The sequence below is a fragment of the Pleuronectes platessa genome, chromosome 16, assembly GCF_947347685.1.
Source record: "Pleuronectes platessa chromosome 16, fPlePla1.1, whole genome shotgun sequence".
Taxonomy (NCBI): Eukaryota; Metazoa; Chordata; class Actinopteri; order Pleuronectiformes; family Pleuronectidae; genus Pleuronectes; species Pleuronectes platessa.
The window spans coordinates 11,008,690-11,027,418 of record NC_070641.1 but is presented as its reverse complement, the minus strand read 5'-3'; the positions used below and the strand labels follow the sequence as shown (position 1 = coordinate 11,027,418).

Here is an 18,729-nt window from a genome sequence, read left to right as displayed (position 1 = left end):
GCCCTGCGCCTGGACACACAGTTGGGTGGAGCCCCTGCAGCAAGGGAAGCCGGGGATGGGGGCGGGTGTTGGGAGGGAAAAGTTTGAAGGGGTGGTTACACAGGGAGCAGGAGCATTTGAGTCAGGGCACACATGCCTCAGCTGTGAGAGGCCCTTCTCCCCTTGGCTGGCTGGCATCCCAGAGCAGAGGCACAGAGAGACAGAGAGGGTAGAGTGTGAGAGACGGCGGGTGAAGAGAAAGTTTCAAGTGGAAATTAGACTAGGAAAAGGCAAACAAGTGGATCTGAAAGTTGAAAAAGCGTCAGGGACTGAGTTTCTGTGCAGAGTGGCTCCGGCAGGTTGTTTTTCAGTTTTGTATTTTTATCTGTAGTTGGCGATATGACAGCCATGGCAGAAACAAGTGTCCTGAAGGAGCACACAGCCCTGGCAGAGGTGGCTTACGACGATGAGGAGGTAGCTCTGGTGAGTGCCGCCACGGAGCCGGCAGTAGATGATGATGATGATGATGACGAGGACCCCTCAGAGGACGTGGACCTGGTGCTGACTTCCGGAGGCCCGAACGAAGCCCAGATGAACGGGGTCATGGTCCTGTCCCTGCTCGACAAGATCATCGGCGTGGTCGACCAGATCCAGCAGACCCAGAATGGCCTCGAGGCCCGGCAGGAGTCCATGGAGAAGTCTGTGTCGACCATCCAGGGGGAGCTGACCAAGTTGTCCAAGAATCACGTGGGGACCGCCAACGCGGTCAACAAAATGCTGGACAAGGTACGCAAGGTCAGCGTCAACGTCAAGACGGTGCGCTCCAACCTGGAGAAGCAGGCGGGCCAGATCAAGAAGCTGGAGAGCAACGAGAACGAGCTGCTGAAGAGACGCAACTTCAAAGTCCTCATCTACCAGGTGATTGGGGGAGAAATTACAGTGTGTGTGTTCCTGTGCTTATATATTTGTGAGGACCCTATAAAGCATAGAACCTACAGAGTGAGGATATTTTTGTAAAGTAAGGCCATTTTTGCCAGTCCTAACTTTTTCAATGTGAGTTTTGAGGGGTTAAGACTTGTCTTAGGGTTAGAATGAGCTTTAGGTTTAGGGTTAGGCATTTGTTTTGGATGGTTAAAGTTAGGGTTACGGGCCAGGGAATGCATTATGTAAATCAGTGTCCTCACTAAGTTAGAAGTACAAATGTGTGTGTGTGTGTGTGTGTATTACATGTCTCATCATGTAATGGCAAATATTAGTTTGAGAATATGATCATCACAGAAATAAATTACACCATTAATAGTTTACATGTGATAATTAATGTTAATGCGCTACAATGACACTCACAGTCCTGGACACATTCCCATGTTACAAAAGAAAGTTTAGAGTAAGTGTGAAGTGCACCTGAAAAGCCATCGGACCCTGAGTGCAGGAATTTGACATCATCTCACCAGAGAGAGCTTGAGTCACCCAGTCGCTGTGACACGAGTTGGCCCCTTCAATAAAAAGAAGTCAATGAATCCTACCCTTGATGAATCTAAACTGCTAAATAGCATCACACAGAAAGAGTCTTGTGTACGTCACCACAAAGTGTGGCCTCCGAAATGGCCGTAAAGTTAAATCACCACAAGCTGAGCTGCTGTGGAGCTTTGATTAATGCAGGACTGCCGCATTCGTTTTTAGCCTGGTGTTCCAAGTGAACTGGCACCTGAGTGTATTTTCCCAGTGGTTCCACCTCGGCGGTTTCCATGACATAAACGCCTGGGATCACTTTTTCCTGAAACTTGAATGAGGCTGTGATATTTGCGAGGCGTCCGACACTGCGCTCTTCTATTCAGAAGCTGTTGTGGAATCTGTGCTAATGCTCGCAGGGGAGAGCCAGACTTCCATGGGGGGGGAACAACAAGGCTGGTATAGTGACCTCTCTCACTCTGCAGGACTTCATGATTACCCGATGAAACTAAAGAAAGGCCTGTGGGCGTAAATAAAAATACAAGCCTCGTAAACACTGGCATGATGGGGCCACTCGAGACAGAACCAACGCCCCAGCCTCCGAGTGGCCAGAGGGCAGATAGTTGGCAGGCCGCTCACTTGTAAGATGAAGATGGAGTTTTCATTATGACGATTTCTCCGAAGTGGGACACATTTAAAACTCAGACATGCGTGGCGCTATGATCTGCACTTGAATAGCCAAAAGCACGTGTGTTCATATTGGGAGAATTCAACGGTAGTTAAAGAAGCAGTTCAGTCAATGAATGTCTTGGGTGGGCGGGGGAAGCAGGACACATGATTAAACCTGAGAGGACTGATGAGGACAAGTACCCCTGTGCATATGAGCCTTGTGGAGCAGCCCCTTTTATATCGACGTGCTGTCATGTCTGGCTGCTAAAACCTGCGCAGCAGCAGGGACGCTTCGGTTTGTTTTGTGCCTGAAAAGGTCACGTGTCGTATGATCTGAAATTTGCCGGCACGAATCAAAGGAAATGCCTGTTCGTCAGCGTTCGCACATCACATCATAACATTTGCCGTCTTTGTTGGCTGGTAAAGAAGAAAATATTTTCTTTAAAAACCTTCGTAGCAGTGAATCTTAGAGTTGCAAGCCTCTCGTGGGTATAGAGCTTTTCTCGGGCTACACTGGCAGGCAGAAACTTTTTCACTTCCCCCTCCAGGGATGTCCACTGTGGGAGCAGGTTTCACTATCGGCATCTAGCAGAAATCCAATCATCGACACTGAATTACTAAATTACTATTTAAGCAGGTGCTCCCTGCTGTTTAAGCCTCTGCACAGTCTAAACCCTTTCACACGAAGGTCTGTAAGCAGTTGTCAGTGCAGAACTCTGAACATTAATGGAGTAAACAGTCTGCAGATGTGGATGTCGTTTCCAGATCTTGCGCTATTTATGAAGTTTGACATTTGAAGGCTTTTATTCTGAGTTAGGATAGTATTACAACCGGCAGAGAGCCGGCATAATCCAGTCCCTGTTTGTGTTATTGCAACTATAATGCTCTAATCTTTGTCTAAAGTTGGTCTCTGTCACGTTTATGAAGCAATTGTAAGAGCGGGTCACTGCTTCCATTCCGCAGTTGCCGTTTTGGGCTCCCACGGTCTATATTTACTGCCAGAGGATGGCTGCGTCGTGTCCGGTTTAATTGAATGACAGACGGGCTGCTTCAATATTGGCAGCATTGCAAATCAACACTGGCTCACCGACAGGTTTCACCACTTTCCGCCGTCTGTTTGTGTGTTAATGTGTTAGAGTGGGATCGGTTTAGAATTAGGTTAAGGCTTCTATATGGTTAGGGAAATAATGCAAGCTAGTTCAGTGTCCTCACAAGTTTAGTTATACCAGTGTGTGAGTGGGTGTGTAGCCATTCCTAACAAGTACTTGCTTTCAACCACAAATCTCGTGTCAACTGAGGCAGAATTTGAGTAAGACAAGTGACTTACTCATGCTGCATTGGACCTTGTCCTCAGATTTGTGGAGCCAGCACTGCCTCTAACTACAGGTGCCATCTTTATTCTCTACTGCCACTCCGACTTCGAACTCTGAGAATAACCAGATACCTCAGGATTCTAGCAGGAAAGATTTGGACAGTGGTGCTTTATAATTAACTCTGCGATGTCGGTGGCACACAGGATCCCCCCGGCAACAGCAGGGTGTGGCGGTCAACATGTATCAGCAGGGGTAGAAGTATTCATAACCTTTACTTAAGTAGAAGTAACAACACCACAGTGTAGAAAATACTACACAAGTAGTATCACAAGTAAATATGGAGGAGGCTGAGTTTAGGACCGATACTGCAGCCAGCCACCAGGGGGTGATCCAGAAGATTTGGCTGCACTTTTAAGGAGCTATCATTTCATCCATCTTTACATACAGGCTATGTTATTGGTCACTTTGAAGGTATCACCATTTTTAGCTGGTAAAGGGACTAATTTGAACTATTACTGTTGGGAAGCTTAATTAAGTAATACATCCTGTTTCATTAGTGGATTATATTTGGTTAATCTGTACAAATGTGTCTGCAAGGTCACTGGTAAAGCTTTTAAATAAATGTGGTGGAGTTAAAGGTACAAAATTTGCCTCCAAGTCTGAGAATTAATAGATAAAAATACTCAAGTTCTGTGATTAAGATTGTGATTAAAAGTACAGAACTTGAGTAAAGGTACTTAGGTAATATTGCTTATTTTACCACTACATTTCATATATTCATGACAACATGTGGTTTCTCATGAACCAGCCTCACTGTGATCCCACTTACACAGAGAACATTCTCACTAGAGTCCTAAATGTGCTTCCCCTTGTTACAGTTAAACCTTTGTAATTACATTTTGGGAGTTTAGAATTTGAAAAGTGTGTGAGGTACAACTGGGTGGTGTCGCTCTGCAGCTGTGATGCTGAGCTTTTAGAATAACAAACCTCTGACTGTGAGTGTCCGGCTGCATGAGGCACCACCGGCCTGTCATCACAGCTCAAATGGAGACCAATTGTTTCTTCATGAGAATCAAGCACAGCCATTCTGAATGAGTGCAAGTTTATTTCCTTATTTAGTCTCACATTGCCAGGCATGTGGCTATTTTAGCCTCTGAGGCCTCATTTCCTGTTGTAGTGTTTGTTGACAGCAGAAATTGTCAGGAAATGAACCGAGATGGAAGCTGATAACAGTAACAAGACTTGATTCTAGTGAAACGGTTTATAGATTATACCAAGGCTTTTATGATGTTTGATGGTGGTAAAGTTAGGATCAACACCTAAGTAAATGTTTTTATATGTTTTCTTGTAATGTTTGGTGATTTTCACTGTTTAATAGCATAAATTATTAATAAATGAAAGGAATATTCAGATTTATTGATTAGAAAGAGCCCTACATCACCATACTCAGTTAGTTAACATAGTTCCAGTGCGACTTCAAACTGTGACTAAAAACGACAGGGGTCACGTGCGCCTTATCTATTGGATTATGTAAATGAGTCCAGTTTATGCAACGTGATAGTGTTTGTCCATCGGAGTGTGAGACTGTTCTGCTCTGTGTCTGGAAACAGAGCGTTTGGCTGACGCTCAAGGACATTGATATAGCCATGGGCTCAACTCTATCAGGAAGATGTAAGACTTCTCACTTTCAGTCTACTTATTCCACGCCGACTTCACTGACCTTCCAGAGCTCAGGTTGCAGCCAACAAGCCACAGCCCCAGCCCAGGTTTCTGTACTGGCTACAGCCCAGACCAGACCATGTGTAATAACTCACTTCCACTTTCTGCAGCCACATTGATCCAGCTAAAGCTTCTGGCCGCTCCAGCTCTCTGAATATTTGTTTGTAGGCACAAATCACATCTCTGCCTCAGTACAGGGATGGTATAGCCATGAAGAGCTTAGGTGACCCCTTGCAGGCGAGAGTGAGCAGCTGAGGAGCAGCAGAAGCACACGCCTTCAGCAGCACCAAGTTAGAGTTGTGATTCATCCCGTTGGCATCTCTGTGCTTATCCTGCCATCATGCCCACTTGTTCCTCTCCCCTCTTCTCAGTTGACTCCCACTATCGACTAAGCCCACAACCCCCACTTGGGAGCGACGGTCACAGCTCATTCAGTACTTGCTTGCTTACGGTACTTGTTCACTATGTTTTTCTCCTTTAGTCTCCCCTTTCTCTCTCTCTCTCTCTCTCTCTCTCACCTCTGCTGCTCTCCTCTTTTACCAGGCCACTGGAAAGATATCTGGAAGGCTCCACATTTCACTATTGCATGTCAGCTGCTGTGTCGAGCTAGCCAGTCCACTTCCATTGCTCAGTGGTGTGTGTGTGAGAGCCACTGTGTGAAAACAGTTGTCTAAAGGTGGTGCTCAGATAATGGCATACATGATACAGAGTCACATTTCAGATATACAGTGTGTATTACAGTCAAAACTTTGCTGAAAGTAAAGATTGTGAACCATTACTTAATCATTCAGAACCAGGTTGTTAATTACCTTGCCAAGAGTTGGATCAGAAGGGTGATACCCCTCTCGGGTGGGTTGGGTAAATAGGAAGGTACCACAGGCAGATGTCCACCTAGCATTATATTTTGTTAGAAATCTGTTACATGACAGATGAAATCATACATCTCTTGTCCTGATTTATGCCTTGTAAAATAAATGGCTGAATTTAAAAAAGAGAATAGCTCAGTTAAAAGACCTTAAAGCTTGTCCCAAAAAAATGTGCTGCTTGTTTTACACTTTTGCCCCAAAAGCGTGAAAATGACCCTCATCTATCTTCATATTTACAGTGCAGATTTGATTTTCTTATAGAACTTATCTAATTGTATTTCTTGAAATGTTGAACTATTCCTTTAAAATCAATCTTGTATTTCCTCTGAGCGTCCCATCCCTCTCATTTTATTCAACGGGGTTCAGCCACATCTTGGAGCCAGAACCATGTTTCTTTCGGCACGACTTGTCAAATCCTGATGCTCTGATCACGTCCCCTATTATTTATTTTTTACAAAGTCCCGCACTTTTCATTCACGGAATAAGGAACCAGTGATTTCAACCTATTGCAAAAACAAACATTTCTAGGGGTTTGCTTGTATTTCTTTTATATTTTGGAAAGATCCAAACCATGTACCGACCAGCTCCCTCTGCCATTGATCATGGATTTTCAAGCTGATCTGGTCATAAGAAATGAGTTTACACTAAAAAAACAGACAGTTTTGAACAGTTACAACTATTGTATGGACTGCTGTGGCCTTTCTGGTCCGGTTTACATTCACTTATAACACATTTGCACGGTGACTCACTTTCCAGGTCGGGTGTGTTTGTGTGTGTGTGCGTCTGAGATATAAGACGTGGATTTGCTGATAGTGTTACTGTAGCCTTTCCTGTGCTGCTGTCATAAGGCTATAGAGCGTGTACAGCAGAAAGAAGATCCCTGCTGTTCGAGCATGTGAAAACACTGTACGTGTTTGCGTACAATTTTTATTATGGACTATAAATAGATTTATATGATATGTCTGCTGTATTCATTTTGTTGGATCTTATGTTCTCATAATAAGGTTATACAGATTTTAGCCCAAACCAAAACAAACTTGATTTAATGGGCCTTTTCACACTAGACATTTTCGACTTGTCACATTAGAAAAAAGTGTAAATAATAAAAAGAGTGATGGCTGAATTCAATTGGCTCAGTGACTCAAAGTCATGTGTTAATGGGACAGAGCCTATGTGAACCTAACACCTGTAATTTTTGGGTGAAATGACCCTGCAACATTCTATGTGGTATTAAATCATTGTTCAAGATTTTAATTGAACCTGGATTGATGATGTTTTATCGGTCCGTGTTGCACTTAAACTACTGTTGTTTGCATACACAAGCACATCTGCCTGTATCCAACAGTCCAGCTGTTTTGCTGTGAGCCATTTCTCCTGCTCCACGATATTACATGTTCCTACCGCTCCTATCAGAATAACTACATTTACATTCCCCGACGCCTGATCTCAGGTCGCAGCTGCCCTCCCCTCTCACCGCACATCCCCATCCCACCAGAGCAGACAGGATTTACCAGCTGGGACACCGATCAGATCACTGGATTTTGAACGGTTGTAGTTTTCATCCAGCTTCTTGGCTGGCAAGCAGAAATGTGTCCTCATGCCTCACCACAACTCAGTGGAAGCTGCTGATTCTAAAAATTTGCAGGCACGCCCTTCATCTACAAGGCCGTCGCCAAAATAAAAAGTTGGCCTAATTATCTGAGTGGCTTTACTGTATTAAGATACGCTACTACTATTTTGCCTTTGATTATAAATACACCCTCAGCAGTGCAGTGGAATGGTGCAGTGTCCTGTTTCATCGAGGGCGTCTGAATTTAAGAATCAGCAGCGCCAATTAATTGACTAATTGCATTGACACATATATCCTGATAAATGTGTGTGTTTGACCATGTAGTGTCAGTATTTGGATGCAAGCTGTACTTCCATACCACAGGTATCTTTTAACTATCTTGTAAGATTTCACAAAGACAACAGATCACAGCTCAGTCTTTGCACAGTTTTAACACCTGAAAACTGGAGGTGAACATTTAAAAACTGATACCTGCATATCTTCGTACCACCTTCTTGAAAAGGATGTGTTTATTTTAATAATACAAAAAGTTGCTGTTAGAGCAGAAGCCATACATGTTTCTATTAATATTCCTCACTGTTATTCCTGTAACATAATACGTTGCGTGTGAAAGGGAAGTTTGGTGCTGCTCACTGCTCCCGTGGCGGCTCGCTGTTCTTGTCACTGACATGTGAGTTATAAGTTGTCACAGGGAGCGTGTCGGTGTGGAAACACCTCAGGATTAGATTTTGCATGCACAGGGATGTTTAGGATGTTTAAACTATTAATAATGCCAATAGTACTAAAGTAATCTATGCAAGAGGTGAAAGTTGAGGATAACATGATTGAATTTATCTGAAAAACGTATCTTCGTTTTTATACAGCGCACATTTTATCTGGGAAGGCTGAAATTCATTTTATTGCAAGTTGATAATGAGGCTCCAGTATTATGTGACAGTGAAACTATTTCCACACCTTATAAACAAACACAGAATAAAACCTCTAAACAACCAGTCAGTTTTTCCATCTAGTATATCCCGTTCTCATTTTTTTATGTCACACAGACAACTGCTTATTTCAGAACAAAGCAAAGCATTGTGGATGATTGGCTGCAGGCCTTCTTTCCCATACCAGGTGTTATTTGGCAGGAGTTATCAGTCATTTATCATTACATCAGCCTAATGTTACTCAGTAGTTATAGTTTCCTAAAGCCGGGCCCAGTGCTCTGCTCACTTGAGCCAAATATCACATTATCCTGTAAAGCGATTATATGTATTTTACACAGATAAAAAAATATAGACAATATCTGCAACATACCACTACTTTTTCTTTCTTTTTTATGATTAAATCAATAAAAAAGTCATATAAATCTTTATGCTCAGTGTAGTATGACGTGCGAATTTGAGGGTCTGATTGGCTGAAACTTCCTGTACCTCTCTAGTGTCACTATGGACGGCCCCTTCAGTGGAGAAAAAGGGATTAGTCACTGCTGTGTATAATATGTTCCAGCTCTGCGGCTGCCGCTTCACACAGAGACTTCACTGGAAAAGCTCATTTTCTATCTATGCATGAGACTGACCCAGGGATTCCAGCGGTTTCAGAGGCATGGATGTGGGAAGGGTGAGCTGTGGAAAAAGGGCTTCCCCTTCGGGGTTCCTGTGTGTGAAATCACACATCACTGTGACAGAGAAGCCAAGGAACTCTCTTCCTGTGGCACGCCCCTAACATGACATCGCCATGGTGGCTATGTGGTGTATACAGAGGCCTTCTCTTTGAAGGAATCTGTGTATAGACAGCGGGAGTGTTGAATATTTCCATCGCCCACGGGACATTTAATAATGTAGAATACGAGAGCTTCTTGAAACAGAATTAGCTTTGTGTAAACTCCAATCGGCTTGAGGCTGGAGGCGGCTGGTGCAGTCCTCTGTGAATTGTGTGAGGGGTTGGGAGGCTACAATATTAATGACCAAAGCACATTAGCGTCCTTATTTTAGCCTCCGAGCTCTCGTCAAGGTGAGGAGCCTCATAATTCGGGCCCTCGCAGGACTCGAACTCGCAAACCTCCACCGCCGTTTCAGTTCAATCTCTCAATCTGGCCCTGCACCCATCCTGGACTGGCACACGGGTCAGTGATATAACTCATTGTGAAGCTAAGTGCACAGCTGCAGAGAACCGGACAGGATAAGGCAGCTGCTTCTGTGACTCACCGACAGGCCTTTCATCACACTGCTTCAGAAGGAACGCTGTGTGTGCCTGGTCTATACACGCACTCTCCTGTAGGTGGATTGAGGTTGTGCATGTTGTGTCGATAAGATAAGATCAGCATTGATACATTTCCTACCTACTGCCAATATTAGTTATTGATGGCCAGTAATTTTGGGAATAGTCTGTTTATCACCAAGGAGGTTTGGTTTGCATCTGTTGTTAGTTAGCATGACAAACGATTACTATTAAACTTGTTGGAAGGATGTAGCATGGGTCAGAACCATAGGTCAGAACCCATTCGATTAGGGTTAGGATCGGGATCAGGGGGCGGATCAAGGATTATTCTTTTCTCTTTCTTTAACATTGTTGTTTTTTTCCCAATATTTTCAATAATTTAATTGTGTGCAATTTGGGGCAGATCCAAATAAAAATCCGGCTCTATTAAATTTTTATGTGGTTTCCTAAGGGGACTGTTGGGCCTTGGCAGAAATATGTACTCTTTTTTATGATGTATTTTTTAATCCTAATATGGCTTCATATATAGAATGTGTTTAAGTCTGATTACTATAACGTGAACAGATTGTTATTTTAATGCAAGGGCTATTCATTTGTATTACTGCACATAACACAAACTGTGACCCACAAAACCAACTTACAATGAGTCATGATGATAAAAGAAACACCCAGAGCGGAAAACATGGTAATTTTTGTGCAATCAGGAAACCGACTTCTTCTGACATCTTTTTGATCTGGCTCAATAAAGTAACATGCTGAAACCGCCACTTCATTCATCTATTGATGCCTATGGCTCGAATGGTTCATGTGGACATTTTTCATTCTAAGAAACAATATTGAACCAGGTGGATTAATGGAAGCCTTGTAACTGATACAGAGACAGAGAATGAGACCGGGAAAAAAAGTGAAATGCCAGTGGCTTGAGTCACAGCCGCTGTGTTCTATACACTGTGCTCTGTTGTCCATGGTTACAGCAGAGTCCTTTTGGGCAGGACTCATCGTTCTACTGCCGTCTTCACAGTTATTTCAGTATAAGGCCAGGTTCCTGTCAGGATGAATGGTGAGAGAGACATAGCTGCTCCTTCAATGGTCACCAACGCATAAAACCTTCATGTAAATCCAGTACTGTCTCTGGTTAAAGCCTGAGCCCTTGTAAGAGTCAGATAGAACATTTTGGATTGTTTTTCTTCATAGACTAACACAATTGTTTGGGAGATTTTGATTATTCTCAATTCTGAGATGATGTCTTTTTACTTCTTGACCTGCTTCCTGCATCTTTTCCCTGTTTATGCATCACTGGCTCTCTCGATAATGCTGTTGTCGAAGCTGTTTACCAAACTCCCTCTCTCTTATCTGCTGGGACTTTTTAATTGCATCTCCTGTGTTGTGCCTCCTTCTGAGAGACAGCTCAGACACACAGCTCAGTGGAGAGACGGCTTGTCTGAACAAATATAACAAATAGAGAGGTAGAGTCCCTTATTATCAGAAGCTTTTCAATAAGGTATGTATGATTGACGCTATTTGGAGGAAAGAAACATTAGCAACAGACCCTTTCATTGAGGAGAGCACACACACACATACACACACACCCCCACTGAGTTCTGACTTTTCCACTGCCGGTAAATGGAAGGAGAGAGGAAGGCAGCACAGACACCCTAATGGACCCGACCATTCCTCACAAGGTTCTTTTGGTTTGTAATCAGGCAGGGAAACCCAAACAGGGTTTGCTGATATAATCACAATTTCCCCAAATTCAGCGGACTGAGTCAAGTTTCAAGAATGTAAACAGCTAAATGTTCCAACAAGCAGCGTCTCTGTTTTCAGTTACACGTTGCCACGAGCCTTGAGAGCCTTATAAAAGACTGTAAGGTATTGAAATGTAACTAAAAAGTATTAGCTCATTACAGAGAGTAGTATTATATAACGAACATGATGCTGGAACATGTCGTAATTTCCCTGTGTTGTATGACTTCACTGCTGTTTCTCCGTTGGCTGTGGAACTTTCCTGCTCCGGGATCAGAGCTGCCACTTCTTATGAAAGGTGTTCACAGTCTGGCTTCATGGAAAAAACTCTGTTTACGTGCGTGAGGGTGGACGAATACGTGTTTGCATGAATACTCATACTTGTGCATTTAATGGTTACTTTCTCCATGAACATAGCAGATTCATTTGTATATAAATGTATTTTTAAAATGTAAAAGTAACACATTGGCTTTCAATTTTAGCCCTCCAGCCAAATTTACCCCCCAGCAGAAAACAAGCTTTGCCAGGGACATATGAGTTCACAGAACAACTTCCTACACAGCTATGGGGTGCAGAGTAGTTTGTTTCATGTATGTAATTCTGCTGTGGGTACACATGTTTACTACGTGGGTCTTATCTTTGAAATCTTAACATTTTATGTAAATTATCAGGTCACTTTTCAGAGCTTTTTGTATTTGTCCATTTCCATTTTTATGAGTCGACATTGTTCTGATAATACATATGGAAAAATGTTGCTCACAAATTCCAAAATATCTCTCATCAGTGTTACTGTTGCACTTCATGTCTGCAAAGCAGGTGCAGCGTTTGATCCAAGTGTAACCGTAACACGCTCAGACCAACTGACAGCCTCCCGTCGGGATATTGTTGTTCAGTTGTCAGCTGTTTATCCAGCTGAACTTCCCCCGCCCATCAGAGACGGCGTGAGGAGGGGGTCGCCATGGTGACGGAGCGCCGTGTTTATCTGTTGCTGTGCAGGGAGAGGGGAGGGGTGTTGTGTGGCGGGGGCTGAATGCTGCGGTGGCTGGTCGCCAGAGAATGGTAGATGGTATCCAGAGAGAGGGAAAGGCCAGCCCAAAATAAACCTATAGAGAGCAGGTCCACACCGCACGCAGCACCTGATAAGGAGGCTCAATCTGTATCATGACAGGACCGTATGGCAATATTTGAACTGGCCAGGGACAGGTGTCTGTCTGTCATAAATCAGATATCAGGATTAAAATCCTATTTGCTGTGTGTTTTTTAACACTGCACATTACCGATGTCTTAATACAACAAACCGCACTCAAACATGTTGTTTATTCTTGTACATTTAGCACATGGTTACAGCTGCCCTGATCGGTGAGGCCCCCAGTTTCCATCTTGCATGGCCGTCCATACCATTTACTGCAAGTCATTCCCCTGATCTCTTTCCCAGCAATCAGTGTCTGTCCTCGTTGTAACTATCAAATAAGTGCCCCTAACTAGAATGGCACTGGAGTACATCCCTCTACCCTATGCAGTCCTTATGAATTCACTCGATATAGACCCTTTGGATCTGCACCAAATGTACACACACATACTCATAAATTAGCTTGCATGATTTTCTCATCAGGATCCATGAATTATTCTCTGAGAAATCAAAGAACATGTTGCAAAACGCCCTATCACACAATGTTTAAGAAAGTGGAAAAAAATATTCTGGACCTCCTCATCGTAATTATACTAAAATAAATAAACATTCTTGATATATACTCCTACAAGGGAATTTCACCTGTGTTTTCTTCACATTTATCTATTTTTTCACATTATAAGTCTTGATATCCCCATACTCAGACGTACACTGAGTACTTCTACCTGTGATTGCTCTGAGTGACGTGAATCTAATCTTTATCCTCAATATCCTGCATGATTAAATGGCACCTCTATGGCATGAGTTTTAAACATTCCAGGTTTTAATTTAAAAGTGGAAACAGTCATCGTCTGTGTGGCAGATGAGATGAGGAAAAGACGGCGAGGTGTTTAAATACAAAACAAACAATAGAGCCACATAAATTAGAACCCGAAATGGTTTCATCTGAAGCGACAGCTAGGCGGGGGAAGGAAGAGTGATTAAATGAGACTGGATGGTGAAGACGTGCGCCTGTGTCAGAGGTGTTGCATTAATTCAAACTGTTGATGTGGTGATGGTGATTAATTTGATGGCATAGTGCTGCCTTATGAGGCTGTTTGTTTTTACAATCTGCCCAATGAATAGGTTGGAGACAAACAGACATGTGCAATGAGCCAGTACTGTAGATCTATTTCAACTGGGCATACTGTATGTGGCTCCAGTCTATATGAGGCAGCAGGCTGAGTGTAACCACATTAAGCCACATAAGGTCAATACTGGATAAAAAGAAGTAGAGAGATAATCCTAACTTAAGAACCGTCTACCTGCTAATAAAGATAATGACATCGATCAAAGATATTTTCTTTTTATTTCATTTTAGAATGTTTAAGGTTACTTGCATTGAAGACCTGCTGTCTCTTGATATTTTAGTCAAACATTTTACTATTCAAACAAGTCTGAATACTGTTTTAAAAATATTTTCTACAAGGATAAGACTAAAAAAGCCATTTAATTAAACATAAAGACCATTAACATTAATTCAGGATAGCAGTATCATCAAACATTAACCAGTATAACTGTAGTTCCTACTGTATAATGACATGGGCAGCTCCGGCTTAAAAGGTGTTGGTGACTCAAACTCGATACTTCTATAAAATCCAAAGAGAAGCAGTGAGGTGTGGCACGGAGGTGCAGCAGGGTGGGGCCACTAATCCTCCCAGGGGGGTCACAGACATCCCGTTCCGAGGGATCACATTTTTAGCCTTGAACCTCTTCTGCCTGAGTGGATATCTGGTGCCACAGTGTGGAAATATGGTTGCTGTAGTGCTGATTGATTGGCAGCTGTCAGCTTTACAGCAGTGTAGTGTGCTGTGTGAACAAATCATGTTGTAAAGTCATGGAAAACATGTCATGATAAACTCTCGGTGTGAGAATGCAAATGTAAATTTGGCAAATTGGTTTTACAACATAGGACATTTTTTCTATATCACTGTAAATAGGTTTTTCATATTTAACTCAAAAATCACTGTTTTGAAAAGTCAAGTCTATTTAAATCAAGTTTATTTAATTTTTTTTATATCATTAAATTATCTTTGTCCAATTTGGAAGATGCTGTACTGCTTTGGTCTGTGCCTAAATGGAAAAATATGGTGCAGAGAAGATAACATCACCGTGGCAGGAAATGCACCCGTTGGCTTTAGTTTCAATGTGACTGTGGAGATTCAGATAGTATAATTTTTCTTTGAAATCACATTATTTGGGAGATGTGTCATACAATGCACACCAACCAGAGCTGTTGTGTTTCTTATTATTGTAAGTGTCAAATAAATGGTAAAACACTTTTCAGGTAAACACCACTAGATGGCAGTCTACACCAGCCAGAAGCAGTGAACAACTGAGCTCACAGACTGTGTCAATGAGATCAATCTATGAAGCAACAAGCTCATATTTTCTATTTCATTTCTCACCCAAAGGCCATTGACTTCACTTTCTCAAGCTGATAATTTTCACATGACATATTAAATGAAATGCCATGATTTACATGAATCATACAACACAATCAGTTTAGCATCATGACAGTTCATTTTGTAGTAAATGTCAAAATGGTGATGTGATTCATTTCACACATTGTGATCTAACGTTTTCCTGTTTCCCTCCTAATTTTCTCCTGCAGGACCAAGTGAAGGCTCCAAAGGCAACCAAGGGCAAGACAGAAGAGACAGTGGAGGGCACCGCAGTGGAGGGCCTTGAGCAGATACCCGAGGAGGGACAGGAGGGAGTCCAGGCCAATCTCAATTCAGACGAGGAGGTGGAGATTGAGGAGATTATTGAAGAGTCTCGTACCAAGCGCCTCCAACGCAACACCAAGCAGCAAGTGGACAACATAAAGAAAGCCTTCTCCAAAGAGAAAATGGAGAAGACCAAACTAAAGACCAAGGAGAACTATGAGAAGACCCGGCAGAGAACCCGCGACAACCTGGAGAAGACAAGACAGAGAACCCGTGACAACCTGGAGAAAACTAAGCACAGCCTGGAGAAGAAGATCGGCAAACTCGGGACCCGCATGACGCCCAATCTGGAGCGCCGGGCGAAGATGAAGACCTCCAAAGATAAGGTCAGCAAGTCCCTGACCCCTGACCACACGGTCTATGCTCGCTCCAAGACCACCGTGTACCGTGTGCCCCCATTCACCTTCTACGTGAAGAAGATCCGAGATGGGGAGGAAGAGGAGGTGATGCAGAACACGGAGATGGAGGAGGTGGCTGAGTCTGAGGGCCACCTGGGGGAAGAGGAGAACGGGCTCGGCGTGCATGTGGAGGTGGAGGAAGGGGAGCTGGTACGTGTGGACAGCCCAGAGATGGATGCTCTGTTGGAGGTGACAGAGGATCTGGTCCTGGTGGAGACAGACCACCTCAAGAAGGCACAACACGAGTAGAGAGACCCACCTGTGCTGGAAAAGACGTAATTACTAGGAAAGGAAAGAAGCCCTCATGAAGGAATGAATGAAGAAAGGAAAGAAGTCTCAATTAATGAAAGAATGAAGAAAGGAAAGAAGTCTCGATAAATTAGTCGAATTACATGGACACAATATTAGTTGTAGAGACTTTCTAGACGTGATCACAATCTATTATGGGTCGTTTTTGTTTTCTGTTCTTTTTATTGTACCCAAAATGGATGACTTTCATATTTGCTCCTCTTTAGCATATAAATAAGAAAATCTATTAAAAAACAAAGTTTTCGAAACACGCCGCAGGCTGACTGGGTATCTTAGACTTGTATGTTTAGAATATTTGCTGTTTGTCGTTGGTTTGATAAATTGAGGAGCGGAAAAAAAGTTATAAATAGTCTTTGCTATTGAGATGTAATGTATAATATAATATTAACCATGTATGATATGCACATTATTGGAAGGCTAACAGGAAGTTGTTGGAAAGATTTACACAGATCTGTGTATTTTAGACTTGGTCAAGCCAGAAAGGCATGGGAAATACCTTGAACTACAAATTAAGTTTTAAATCCAGATGTTTCAAAGTGTACACCAAACACACACAACAATAAAAACCAGGCACAGTTTAAATGTTTCGGCTGAGCGGTCGACATTCTTGTGATTGATGGTTTGAATTATGTAATGTGCATGTGTGAAACTATAAAACTGAACACAAAGCCAAAGATTAGGACTGAGAAATAAAGAACTGAGAAGACGGGCTGAGAGGGAATGAATTTATAAGAACATTACCCAAGATAATGCACAATGCCTCAGGGCAAAATATACTTATCCAGACATCGTGTCAAATGATAGAAAGTATTATTTTGGTTTAACATTCTATGTAATGTAAATTATAACTGTAAAGTACTGAAAATGGAAGTGTATATCTCTTAAATTGTATCAGAAATACTACATATTATGTAGGGATATATCTCATGCTATTCTATCCAGGGTCGACATTTGGTCCCCCAATTCAGCGGTGATTTAACAAAATACTAAAAGCGTATAATTATGACATTCAGAATGTAACCGTTGCTGTGGTTTATCTTTACAATGCATGCTTGAAAACACTGTTCGGTCATCTTTACTGTAGCGCACTCATTCAGCATGTCACATTTCTAAGTTTCACAGAGCACAGCGCTGCACAGGGAGACACAGGAGAGAGAAAACAATTGCATCGTCATGGTTACAGCTCATCACAGTACATCTGCACAGCCCTGTAAAAATGTCCCAAGGTAATTGCAGGCAGAAAAAATATATAGCCTGAAGAGCAAGATGACAGCTTAATGGCTGATTACGTAGCTGAGGATGGAAATGTCATTCTAAATGTAGTTGGAGGCAAGCAGCACTCTGCCAGGTATTTATGGATGGCTCGGTACTTGAACAAATGTCAGACCAGCGCAAAGGCACGGTCCAGTCCACAAATGTTTTCAGAGACCAGGTGCAATCCTGTTTGTCTCCTCGGAATTATTAAAGGAATGTCCACAGTAACAGATACCCCAATATTAGCAAAATTAGGTTATTGAGGAGAAGGCGGCATTGGAGGATTTGAAGAAGCTATGTGTCAATTCTGAACCTGATGATGGCAGTGCTCTATCTTTGCCACTTTTGAGCGTGTACGTTAAGCATGCAGGGCTACAGATGGAGACAAGGTGGTGGTTACAGCCTCCATTTTCCCTTCTTAGAGACTGTGTGACCTTGATGTGCTGTAGGCCCACTGTGCAGCAGGGAACTCCATTAGAACAATCAATAGGCTGGGGGATGCAATTAAGGAGAGTGCTCCTTCTTAGCACTGAACAGGGTATGAACTGGGCGGAGGACATTTTGTATGTGTGTAATGTGTGATTGTGAAAGGTTGTGTGCATACTATATACCCACACTGATGTGTTTGTGAAACTCTCAAGTTCGTCTGCATTGAATTGTCGCCGGCCCGTGACATCACATAGGCTTATAATTGTAGCACATTTGTATTGATTTCTTTTTGACAAGGATGTGCACACTGTCTAGCACATCATACATTGAAACACTTGTAAGATATCGGTGTGCCTCTGGAGAAAATGTGTGTTTTTGCCACCTTGTACCTTTTTATAAGCTGCCAGTGTGCTGCGAGTGGGATGTAGGCGACATACGGAAACACTTGAAAAAAAGATTATAGTCATTTAAATGAATGTCCCCCATATTACTAGGTAGCAGTGATTAATTAAACCAGACGCTGGAGCTTGCCTTTTGCTGTTGTGTTTAAGGCTCCTTTCAATAAAAAATAAAAGCTTACTGAATAATAAATACTGCCTTTTACTTAATGTGTCTTTTACCTGCCTGTTTACATACTACTTCAATGTGTTATATTTACCCACTGAGAGAGGAGATATAAGTTATTGACCTGTGATTGAGGGTGATCAGTGAAGAGCAGCTCTGGTGTTATTAAAGTCTTGATGACGTCAACGCTGCCAGTAACTCAGATGACTTCCAGGCTGGCTGTTCCGCGGAAGAGCTCCTCCTCCCCCCGCGTGCCGCTCTTCTAGTGCGCAGACGCAAGGAGGGCGCGTCCGGCGGGAACAGCGCTGCTGCGACGGCAGTAAACACCAAGTTCTCAACCAACCCCGCCGCGAAGCCCCGCCTCTCGTGCC

General features: G+C 42.8%; 1 protein-coding gene across 1 annotated transcript; it reads left to right on the top strand.

The window, feature by feature from the left end:
* Positions 1-87: 87 nt before the first annotated feature.
* cavin1a (caveolae associated protein 1a) lies at positions 88-18,385 on the top strand. Its single transcript, XM_053442655.1, has 2 exons — positions 88-897; positions 15,290-18,385. Exons 1-2 carry the CDS (start codon positions 379-381, stop codon positions 16,049-16,051), a joined length of 1,281 nt encoding a protein of 426 aa, XP_053298630.1. The 5' UTR covers positions 88-378; the 3' UTR covers positions 16,052-18,385.
* The last annotated feature ends 344 nt before the right edge of the window (positions 18,386-18,729 follow it).